Raw genomic sequence first — 12,370 nt, 5'->3', positions numbered from 1 at the left:
GTCCACAATAACATAATTTGCTCTTGTGCTCATGCTCTTGAATCTTTTTAATTTTCCACTGTCTAGCTACAACTCTAGTCACTCTCAAACTAAATTTACCTGTGCTGTATACCTCTCAACTCCTCTGACTATAAAAAATTCTTTGACTACTTCCAAAGTGGAGCACATCCCGACTCCTCTTTTGCAGAGATCTTTCTTGGGACCTTCACTGCTTACCACCAGCTTTGGCTTTCCTCTCCCTTCACTGACCATCCTGGTGAACTGGCCTTTAACTTTGCTATCCTCCATGACCTAGAGCAACTAGTGCAATATCCTACTTGTATTCCTGACCGTCTTGGAGATAAACCCAACATTCTTGACCTTTTCCTAACCTCTGATACTTTTGCTTATGCTGTCACCCTATCTTCTCCATTAGGCTCTTCCAATCACAACCTCATATCTGTATCTTGTCCTATTCCTCTAATTCATCAGGATCCCACAAGAGGGAAGTGCTTCTGGCATTCTTTCTCTGCCAATTACAGGAACCTGAGGAGGCATTATTCTGATTTTCCTTGGAGTGATTACTGCTTTCATGTCAGAGACCTGTCTCTGTGTGCTGAGCGCATAACAGAGGTGATAGTGTTTGGCATGAAGGTTTAACACAGCTTGTTCTCGTGCTATACATGACAGGCATCCCACAAAGGGTACTTGGACATAATAGGCGTACCACAAAGGGTATTTGGGCCTTCTGCCACTTGAATCTCATGCACGATATATTTCTACTCTACTGGGAATGATGCCTAGTCTGTTCTCCAACTACCTAAAAACTCCATCATTAGTAGAGTGTCAAAGTCTTTGTACAGGGGCCTTATCAGTCCATGTATGACATATATATGCTTCACAGGTATGAGGGTTTCCACTCATACTGCTTTTTTAGACAGGGTGGTGAACTCATCAAAAACCCAGCTGTGACCTTACTGAACATCTCCCTTTGTGTCTCACAACACTAAGAGACAGTCACAGCCTGCCCTCTAAAGACAACTTCCTTCACACAAAACTAAATGCATCTAATTACACACACTCTTCAATCAGAATTCTAAACCACTTTTGACTCTAGGGACCTTCACCTCAGTGGGCTTCATATATATATATATATATATATATATATATATATATATATATATATATATATATATATATATATATATATATATATATATATATATATATATATATCTTCTTGGGTGGTGCCCCTTCTACATAAAAAGAAAAAAATCTGATTGTAGTCTTCCCCTCTCATCACTGCAATATTGTATCTCTTGCAATTTTCTACCGCTATTTTCACACTAACTGCTCTTTTGTTCTTGCAAACTGCATGCCTACCCGCCTTCCACGGCCCCACTGCACAAAACTTTCTACTTTCTCTCACCTCTAATCAGTCCACCTAGTCCTAATGGAAGAGTTAACCAGTATTCTCATTCTTTCCTTTCTTTGGTGAATTCTGGAACTCCCTGCCATTTCTGTATTTTCACCTTCCTATGACTATGAGAGGGGATTTCAAGACACTATCTTCTATTTGATCATCCCATATGACTTCACTTTGGGAACTTACTCAAGTAGGCCATTTTTCCATTATTCCCGTATTCCACCCCAGGCCAGGCAGCATTCATCTGGCTGTGCTGCCTTCAGTTTAGAGAGAGGCACGCACGACCACCACACCAACACATCACTACTAGTAGTGCCTTGTGTCCTGTGTACTCCACTTCAACTAATTTACGGCCAATAGAGAAGTTTTGGCATCTGGTTTCCATGGTTCCTGAAAACATTAGTTTTCTATTTTATTATGTTTATGTAAAATAAAAATATATAATGCTATCTTTATTGTAACAGTATCACATAATTAATAATAATATGTAATATATTTATAATACCTTGCCTAATTAGCAATATAAGTGTATGAGTACATATATGCATAAGTGTAGATAATGGGTGTTGGCGGATATGATCACACCACCCTATGTCACACACACACACACACACACACACACACACACACACACACCATGGAACTTGACATACTCCTTTTATTGCTATCAGTAAGTAACCGGTAGCACTACATTATTTTATCTAAGTACTCTCAATAGTTAATCCCTAACGTATTTTGGCATGTATTATTCCTAGCTAAAAGTAGCTTTTCCCTTGCCTTATTTATGTAATTAAAGAGTTATAATTATGAATATATTCATGTACTGTAAGTGCGGTCAACCCGCCTATATTTCTACTGTCAGCACTCTGAAGGCGCTAAGCGTCCCTCAAGCCGGCTCCTGCAGTCTCCTGCCAGGGTGTAATGCTGTACCACGCAGAGGACATCCGTTGTCCCGTACATGTCCCACTCTTCCCCCCAGGATTCTGCACATATATCTAAATATACATATTTTATACGTTCACCTTTTCACCTGAAAACCACAGAAACTCACTACGAGTGACTTTACTTACTGCATAAAGGTAAGAAACTAATAAACAGTGTCCAGGGGTAATTGATAATTCAACCACACTGGAACATTATCTTAAGCACTGTTCAGGAACAAATTTTTTCTTTTTTTTATTACAGCAACTTAAGTAGTCATGAGAAATCTGGATAAACATTTGCTTCAAAGGGACAAAAAAAAAAAAAAAATCTAAATTAACTTCCACAGTTCGAAAAACCAAATATAGAGTTTGAAAACAGGGTATATTATATTTGTAAATACTCATAACACTGAAATTAGCATATTGTACAACAGATCAAATAAGCCACTGACTATTTTTCTCAAACCTTTGCTAAAAACTCTACCTTGGACAATTCAGGGCTTGTTCCTCCCTCTCCTCCACCCTCTGACTACTTCATGCTATCTATTAAAACTTTTCACAATGGTGTTTTCCATGCGCTCGCTGGCCTAAACCCTCGAAAGGCTTATGGACCTGATGGGGTCCCTCCTATTGTTATCTGAAACTGTGCCTCCGTGCTTGCACCTTGCCTAGTCAAACTCTTTCAACTCTGTCTGTCAACATCTACCTTTCCTTCTTGCTGAAAGTTTGCCTACATTCAGCCTGTTCCTAAGAAGAGTGACCGTTCTAATCCCTCTAACCACCATCCTATTGCTTTAATTTCCTGCCTATCTAAAGTTTTTGAATCTATCCTCAACTGGAAGATTCTTAAACATCTATCACTTCACAACCTTCTATCTGAGAGGGAATGGATTCTGTCAAGGTTGCTCTACTGGTGATCTTCTGGCTTTCCTTACTGAGTCTTGGTCATCCTCTTTTAGAGATTTTGGTGAAACTTTTGCTGTTGCCTTGGATATATCAAAAGCTTTTGATAGTGTCTGGCACAAAGCTTTGATTTCCAAACTACCCTCCTACGGCTTCTATCCTTCTCTCTGTAACTTCTTCTTAAGTTTCCTTTCTTACCGTTCTATTGCTGCTGTGGTAGACGGTCACTGTTCTTCTCCTAAATTTATTAACATTGGTGTTCCTCAGGATTCTGTCCTGTTGCCCACTCTCTTCTTATTATTCATAAATGACCTTCTAAACCAAACTTCTTGTCCTACCCACTCCTACGCTGATGATACCACCCTGCACTTTTCCACGTCTTTTCATAAAAGTTTCATGAAGTTAGGGGTTCTGAGATGTCTCCGCCAGTTTTTCTCATCCCCCCCCCCAGCTGCTAACTCTGTATTCTGTATTCTGTTCCACTCATACCGCTCTTCTAGAAAGGGTGGAATCAAAAGCTTTTCGTCTCATCAACTCCTCTCCTCTAACTGACTGTTTTCAGCCTCTCTCTCATCGCCGCAATGTTGCATCTCTAGCTGTCTTCTACCGCTATTTTCATGCTAACTGCTCTTCTGATCTTGCTAACTGCATGCCTCCCCTCCTCCCGCGGCCTCGCTGCACAAGACTTTCTTCATTCTCTCACCCCTATTCTGTCCACCTCTCTAATGCAAGAGTTAATCAGTATTCTCAATCATTTATATATTTCTCTCGTAAACTCTGGAACTCCCTGCCTGCTTCTGCATTTCCACCTTCCTATGACCTGAATTCCTTCAAGAGGGAGGTTTCAGGACACTTATCCTTCAAATTTTTGAGTACCGCTTTGTACCCTTTTATGGGACTGACATCTCAGTGATTTTGTTTTTTTTTGGATCTGTATTGCCCTTGGCCAGTGTCCCTCTTACATAAAAAAAAAAAAATGATATGCATAGTTTCATAAACTGTAAAAAAAGATATATATATATATATATATATATATATATATATATATATATATATATATATATATATATATATATATATATATATATATATATATATATATATATATATATATATATATATATATATATATATATATATATATATATATATATATATATATATCTTTTTTTACAGTTTATGAAACTATGCATATCATTTTTTTTTTTTTATGTAAGAGGGACACTGGCCAAGGGCAATACAGATCCAAAAAAAAACAAAATCACTGAGATGTCAGTCCCATAAAAGGGTACAAAGCGGTACTCAAAAATTTGAAGGATATATATATATATATATATATATATATATATATATATATATATATATATATATATATATATATATATATATATATATATATATATATATATATATATATATATATATATATATATATATATATATATATATATATATATATATATATATATATATATATATATATATATATATCAAGTACATAATATTTCCACAGTACTGAAATATAAAGAAAAAAAAAATCATAAATGAATATGAAGGCATGCTGACATAATACAGTAATTTACACAGCGAGTTTTCCAACAAATAAAAGAAATATGGCTAATGCAGCACTGAAGACATGGCATTGGAGTTTGAGTTCAGTATGCGGCAAGACGCACTGTCTGTGACGTTACATAAAGTTAATAATCGAATGCCATTTGTCGTGAGGGAGGGAGTCATGAGACACTGGGCCCAGTGGACTTGACTTGTCAGTCCCTCCTCGTTAGTACCCTCTCGCGGCCTTGATGCGAAATGCATGTCATGATGGCTCATCGTTTTATTTTATTTATCCTCATGAACAAACTACTTGATATCCGCGACGTCTGTAACATAAAAGCTGAAAATCTAATGTTCTTTCTTCAAGTTGCAGCAGAAGCTTTGAAGTGGTAACATGGCTCCTGTACTTGCTTACTGGGACGTCCGCGGGGTATGTATAGAATTCCCTGCCTTGTATTACTGTTCACTGCATTCTATTCCTGTCCCTGTTTCTGAGGAAGTGTTTTAGAATGGGAGTGGGAGAGTTTTGCAAGAAGCACTTGATGGTGACCACATGCATAGAAACCCAATTCTCGTTTCATAGCGAGAGGTTATTACTCAACTGCATCACGCTTTCCCGTCACTCATGTCGGAAAGAAATTTTCAATGGACGCGGGCAATTACTCTGCAATTCATAGACACCATCATCCTTGTGGCAAGGGGAAAACAATAATTACAAAAAATAAAACTCCATTCCTAATAAAATAAAAACCCATTCCTTGCACCAAAGATTCCTCCTCTTCTCCTTCAACTCTGAAGAAGCAGCTTCCACAGTGATGCACAAAAGGACTTCTTAAAAAGCTATGTGTGTTCCTCGTTCGGTAGTTCAGACTTCAGAGGAGAATGAAAAGCGCGGGCTCCTGACCAGCATGTCGTGCCTGTTGCCTATATAATATAGTACACTCGTACCCCCTTTACTCCCTCGTCAGTCCGCATGATTGCATGCAGCACCACCCCTAGTGTGGACACACCTTTATAGTGGAGTTATTGTCCTTCCCATTGCAGCTTGCCCAGCCCATCCGTCTCCTTCTGGAATACACAGGGACAGAGTTTGAGGACAAGTATTACAGGTGTGGCCCAGCTCCTGACTACGACAAGTCTTGCTGGTTCGACGTCAAGGAAATACTTGGATTTGATTTCCCCAATGTAAGTGTAAGAAGGAATTATATTGATTATACAGAAGTGTAAAGTAGAAGTGTTTGTAATAGTACATTAGATTTTGGAAGAACAGAATATGTGGTATTAACTCTTGACTGCCTCTTTCACATTGGGGCCAACTTGGGGCAAATCTGCCATCATATTCTTTGTGTTTGGACATAAAAAACATTAATTTAAGACTTTACTGCAGTTACGTGTTCATCATCTTCCTTGCAGCTTCCTTATTACATCGATGGGGACATCAAGATAACACAGAGCAATGCCATCATGCGTTACATTGCTCGCAAACACGACCTTTGTGGCAAGACTGAGAAGGAGAAAATCCGTGTTGACATCCTGGAGAACCAAGCCATGGACTTCCGCAATGGTTTTGTTGGCTTGTGCTACATGACATATGTATGTAGTGATGGAGCTTTCTTTGTCCTATAATGATTTCTAAGACTGGTGCAGCAACACATCACTTATGTTGGATTGTAACATGTAATCATTTTTTGGGATCCATCTCCGAAGTCTTTTATTTTTACCCCTCTAGGACACGGCCAAGGATTCCTATCTGCAGGCCCTGCCAAAGACCATCGAGAGGTTCTCAAAGTTTTTAGGGACACGCAGTTGGTTCGCAGGTGATGATGTGAGTATAGATGGTGTTGTGTTGAGATGCCCAGTCTTGCAGCATTTGGGTAACACTGAAAAATTTGTGCGAAGGTGAGATAAATTTGCCATGTGAGATGCCCATGTCTAGGATCAAACCTGTGTCAGGGCCTTGAGTGATCACCAAGGCCTGAGTGCTTATTTTAAAGAGCATGAAGTGGCATAACACCACACTGTAAATCATGACAAATCTTTTCCTTGACAGCTGTTATAATTTATGGCTTTTGAGTAAAAGGTTCCAAGGTTAATGTTTCTGTTCATTTCTCATTCAGATCACCTTTGTGGACTTTATCATGTATGAATTACTGGACCAACACCTGCAGCTGGACAAGGACTGCCTCAAGGATGCCCAGAACCTGCAAGATTACCAGAAGCGCTTCGAGGAGCTGACACCCATCAAGAAGTACATGGCCTCCCCGCGGTTCATGAAGGCTCCTATTAACAACAAGAAGGCAAAGTTTGGCAACAAGTAGAGAGAAGATGTCATGTGGAAGAAAACAAAATAGGCTTAGCCAGCTATCTTAAAAAATTATTGTAATTAACTGAAGACCACCTGCTTTGATGTAGATATGAAGGCTTCATTTTGGAATTCAATTGGATAACATTAATTATTTGGCATCCAATAGGACAATAATTATTTGGCGTATACTAGGAGAATGCAAAATATAGCACTAATAATACATTGTGCCTGTAATGTGAGGAGACACACCACTCTGCATGCTGGTGTGGGTTCTTCAGATTTCACACTGACAGCTTCATAAGTACAAACAACAATGCATTCAGGCTTTTATCCCCTCCCGTAAGTGCAGCTTCAGACTTCCTCACAGCTTCTTGAGATTGTGATTTTCTGAGATTATAGTAAGTTGATTCTTTTGTAAGAATGTTACAAGAGTGAATTTGAACATTTTCATAGGAACTGATTTGATAATGTTTTGATCTCATATATTATTGGTAACTTGAAGAGTGTTTATGAATAATGATTTCGTCAGTTACATTAATTCAGTGATTTTGACTGGTAGGTCAATGATCCATAATAGAATTAAAATTTTAGGTTTTGTTTTCATTATTATGTTTTCCTGATTTAAATATTCGTCAGTTTGAGGGCATTTCATAATAGAATAAGCATCTTTCGGTGTTAGTCTTTGTAAAAGAGAACCATGTAATGGCAAGATGTGAAATATTTAATGAAGATTAAATGGCATGAAATATGATCAAATGAATGTATATATAAATTTCATATATGTGGTGTTATGCTGAAATGTTTATTGAAGTAATATTACCTCCATTAAATTGTCATGGAGGGTGTAAGATACGTGAAAATGAATGACGGTTAGTGCATACATGTCTGTTGCTCTCCTTTCGCCTCACTCACTCACAATCATTCTACTATGCTCCAGTGTGAGTCCTCTTCCCTTTAATGCCTCCTTGACACTGTCTATTCATCCCTTACGTGTCATACTTTGCAAGTTCACAACTCTCACACTTGATTTTACTAATTTCTTCACCAGCCTGTCATCCTCCATTCTCTCAACATGTCCATACCATCTCAGCACACATTACTCTGCCTGTCCTGCCGAGTTTCTCGCAACACTCGTTCTCACTTTCTCATTTCTGACTGTCCATCTGAGCTACTTCATACATACTCCTTAGACATCTCATCTCCATTACATTCAATCTCTTCTTGTCTATAGCTCCCATATTCCAAGTCTCAGCACCATACTGTGCAGTAGGCACTGCGATCCCTTCAAGTGAATACAATATTCTCTTTACATTCATTTCAAGTGGCCTACTCACAAACAGTCTATTCATACCTCCTAACACTTTTCCTGATTTCTTCTAACCTCTCTCTCTAACTTCCCCTCACTATCTGCCACCAATGTTGTGTCACGTTTAAACAACAATTGACTCGCATTCCCTTCTTCACCCTCTAATGGTACCAGACCCAATCCTGTACCCAACATTCTAGCAATAACTTCTCTCACCACACCATCCACATAAATGCTAAACAGCCATGGTGACATTACACACCCATGACGTAATCATACATTGACCGGAAAGTCGGAATCCATTAAATTGTGCAGCTTCGTACCCTTAATTTCTAAGAATAATTCTGATGATGATGATAATGGTGATAATGATGATGATAATAATAATGATAATATTAATAAAATCATCAACAACAACAACAACAACAACAACAATAATCATCATCATCATTATCATCTTTATCATCATCAGGACAGAGGAACTGGAGCGGTGCAGTGTGGTTGGTTCCCCACCGGTTTTCCCCTTGGTGGTTTGCGTGCACTGAGGAACGAGATGTCGGCGGTTTTCCTTGATAAAAAGGTCATGGCTTGGTAAAAACGTTTCGTCTATGTGATGCAGTGAAACATGAAGTCATACATAATGCGACTTTCTCTCTCTCTCTGTTTCTCTCTCTGGATTTTTTTTTTCGTCTGTTATTTATTTACTTGTTTGTCGGTTTGTTGGTGCTTAGTTTATTTTCTCCTCTGTAAATACCCCTGAGGATTGCCGTGCTGTCCCTCTGTTACATTTCCTTTCTCTTTCTTTTCAGTTCTCCCTGTCATTGGCTGCCTGCTCCCGGACCCGGAGACAGCAGTGTTCTTGATCACGTACTATCTTACCTATGCCAGCATTTTATGAACCTTGTCAAGCTATATGCTTCATTGTGTGTGTGTGTGTGTGTGTGTGTGTGTGTGTGTGTTGGAAAATGTTTTCTACACACACACACACACACACACACACACACACACACACACATAGAGAGAGAGAGAGAGAGAGAGAGAGAGAGACCTATCATCCTATAGTGTAATAGTTCCTTTTGTCTCAAAACGTTCAGTGACTTGCCCAGTCGCTCACCAGTCTCATCACTCACACACACACACACACACACATCATTCAGCTCCATATAGTCTTCCCGTTAGTTACAGCTATAACAAAAGGCGACTTGTACTACTTTTATCCACAGTGGCGTGCGTCGCATCCTGTTTTTGTGATATGACACATACACGTGCATAACATACTTCCTGCCATGCCTCATCTTTTTCCTAGATTTATTTTCTTCTGTGCGTCACTGGTATGAAGAAATGTCACATGAGTGTAGTGTGCTTGGCGCGTTGTGTTGTATTGTTTATTTACTTTATTTATTTTCTTTCTTTTTCCGAATTCTTTGTCTATTTAGTGTATTTGAATAACAGTGGAAGTGGAGACTCGTGTAGCAATACAAATGTCGGCGTAATTCTTGAGCTTTTTTTTTTTTTTGTTGTCATGGAAGATGCTAACTCGCATTTCTGAATTAAAGGAACAAAATAGTAGTACTGAGAATTTTTTTTAGTTATCAGAAACTCAGTCATGTCAAGTATTTGTCACACACACACACACACACACACTGACTATGCATCTAATACAGAGTTCCACCTACCCGTAGTCCTAAGCTGCCGGAAGTGAGCAGCTAGATTGGTGTTGCACCGGACATCACGTGCAATATCATGAAAGCTGCCCAGATTTAAGAGGCCTTCAGGTTATCCTCATTTCTTTGACTAAGTAAAGGCTGGAGTTTATACATAAGAACATAAGGATATAAGAGAAGGTGCAATTAAGAAACCAGTACGCAGTTCTTGTATAAAACACAAATCCCCACCTTCGTGTGTACGTACTACACGTATGCCCACCTATCAGCCCTATCCATAAATGTGTCCAGTCTTCTCAAGCTCCGCGTTGACTGATCACTTAGTCTGTTCCATTCATCTGCCATTCTATTTGCAAACTTTTCTTCCCCTTTCTCTTTCCCTTTTCAGTTTAACTTTATCAAGCTTAAACTCGTGATTTCTAGTTCCTTCCACACTACGAACACTAATTTCAATGATACAATTTCATGCATCACTCTGTAATTATTGTTTGGCTGCGTGCGTGCCATAATTTTGTTACAGTATAGGTGTTATCGTTGTTTTGTTCATCTCTGCGGAGCAAATATATTGTGTTCTACATGTCTAATAGATGAAAAGGACAACTACTGCGAGAATGACTGCGCGGCTTAACCTTTAAGAAAACAGTAAATAAGGATGGAAATTGACAGCTTCTTGCATTTCTTACATAAGGGAGCACAGAAAGCTAAAACATTTAGGCAGTGACGAGGATGATTCGTTGAAATTAATAAGCTCTATTACTCTGAGTCACGTGTTAGACTAATCTTTTTCGCCCTCGCTGCGTGCTTTCCGAGAGTGTTGGGAAGCCAGAGGGGGAAGTGGTGTCACGTGTTACGTTGGTACACAACTACTGTACTGCGCATTCAGTAACTATGATTTTTTTTTTTTTTTGTCATTTTCATAGTGCTACCGATAATGACTGGTTATTGCACCATATGAGAGAGAGAGAGAGAGAGAGAGAGAGAGAGAGAGAGAGAGAGAGAGAGAGAGAGAGAGAGAGAGAGAGAGAGAGAGAGGAGGGGGGAGGGGGAACGGCGCTAGTAAAACAGATTATGGTCGTAAGTGGCGATAATGCTCAAAGATTTTGCGATTGTATTTTTCATGGTCTCTCTGAACAGAATCCTATACCGCGTCGCCATAACTTAAGGTGCTGAAGGTGTCTGTCCGTGCAAGCCGACTAACTAATGAGAATCCAGGCGATCTTACGTAAACCAACACATTCTATTTTTATTCTTTTAGTTTTTCTGACATACCTGGAACGCATTTTTAAACGTTTCCGTGCCTAATCTCGACTACTCTTTACCAGACTCCATTGAAAGGACCGCAGGTGTTTCCAAGGGATTTCTAGTGACAGATGAACAAGGATTTCTGATCTATTGATAAGGAAAACACCCACGAGAACCGGACTAATATTATCTGAAAAACGGTTATTGTGAGAGAGTAGAGAGTTTCAAAATACGAATCCTTCTTTCTGTCTTGTTGTCTAGCGCTCCCTTGCCCCCACCTCCCTTACTAACTTTATCTTAGTGACACAGAGCTACTGAACAGTTGTTTATGAATGCTGCAAATTTATTGGTGTTAAAGACAATATACGTAGCACCCGTTATCTGAGTAACCTGATCCGTTTTTTTTTACAGAGCGTAAAGTAAATCTACAGTCACTAGAAAGTTTGAATTATTTCATCACTTTTTATTGATGAATTAATTTTATTTAATTTAATTTTTATTTTTCATTTATTTATTATTTTTTGCTTAATTATTTATTTTATTGTATTTATTTATTTATTTATTTATTTATTTGTTTATTTACCTATTTATTTTTATTTATTTATTTATTTATTTATTTATTTATATTTATTTCTTTATTTATTTGTTTTTATTTATTTATTTATTTTTTCTCTCACTTGTCTTTTCAAAATTGCACTCTGAACTCCCACCACATTTAGAGCCGTAATCAGGAACGTTTTGCTTTCTCACCACGACTATTTTCAAAGGCCACAGAGATGATTAACCAGGTTCTCAAGAGTGTTTCTCCCTTTAATAATGGAGAAATTTTGCGAATGTTTCCCTAGAACCATAAAAAAAAAGAAAAAAAAAACACTTAAAAACCCATGTAACTTCAACTACAGCCTTTCGAAGCGAGAAGAAGTGTTTCGGAACGTGGTCCTTATCAAGATGGAAGAAACTGTATCAATCAAAGAGTTAAACTTGCTGCTCCTCAGAAAACACAGGTATTACTCATATTTCATAGACATAAGTACCATACTAATGTGTTTGCAGCAGTGAGATCCAAAA

General features: G+C 38.4%; 1 protein-coding gene across 1 annotated transcript; it reads left to right on the top strand.

The window, feature by feature from the left end:
- The first annotated feature begins 5,058 nt into the window (after positions 1–5,058).
- Positions 5,059–7,968, top strand: LOC135102378 (glutathione S-transferase Mu 3-like). Its single transcript, XM_064007513.1, has 5 exons — positions 5,059–5,215; positions 5,830–5,970; positions 6,199–6,378; positions 6,515–6,610; positions 6,903–7,968. The coding sequence occupies exons 1-5, from the start codon at positions 5,180–5,182 to the stop codon at positions 7,101–7,103; spliced, it is 654 nt and encodes a 217-aa protein (XP_063863583.1). The 5' UTR covers positions 5,059–5,179; the 3' UTR covers positions 7,104–7,968.
- Positions 7,969–12,370: the final 4,402 nt, after the last annotated feature.

The sequence above is a fragment of the Scylla paramamosain genome, chromosome 7 (assembly GCF_035594125.1).
Source record: "Scylla paramamosain isolate STU-SP2022 chromosome 7, ASM3559412v1, whole genome shotgun sequence".
Lineage (NCBI taxonomy): Eukaryota > Metazoa > Arthropoda > Malacostraca > Decapoda > Portunidae > Scylla > Scylla paramamosain.
The sequence above is the reverse complement of the archived record's forward strand: the minus strand, read 5'-3'. Positions and strand labels throughout refer to the sequence as shown.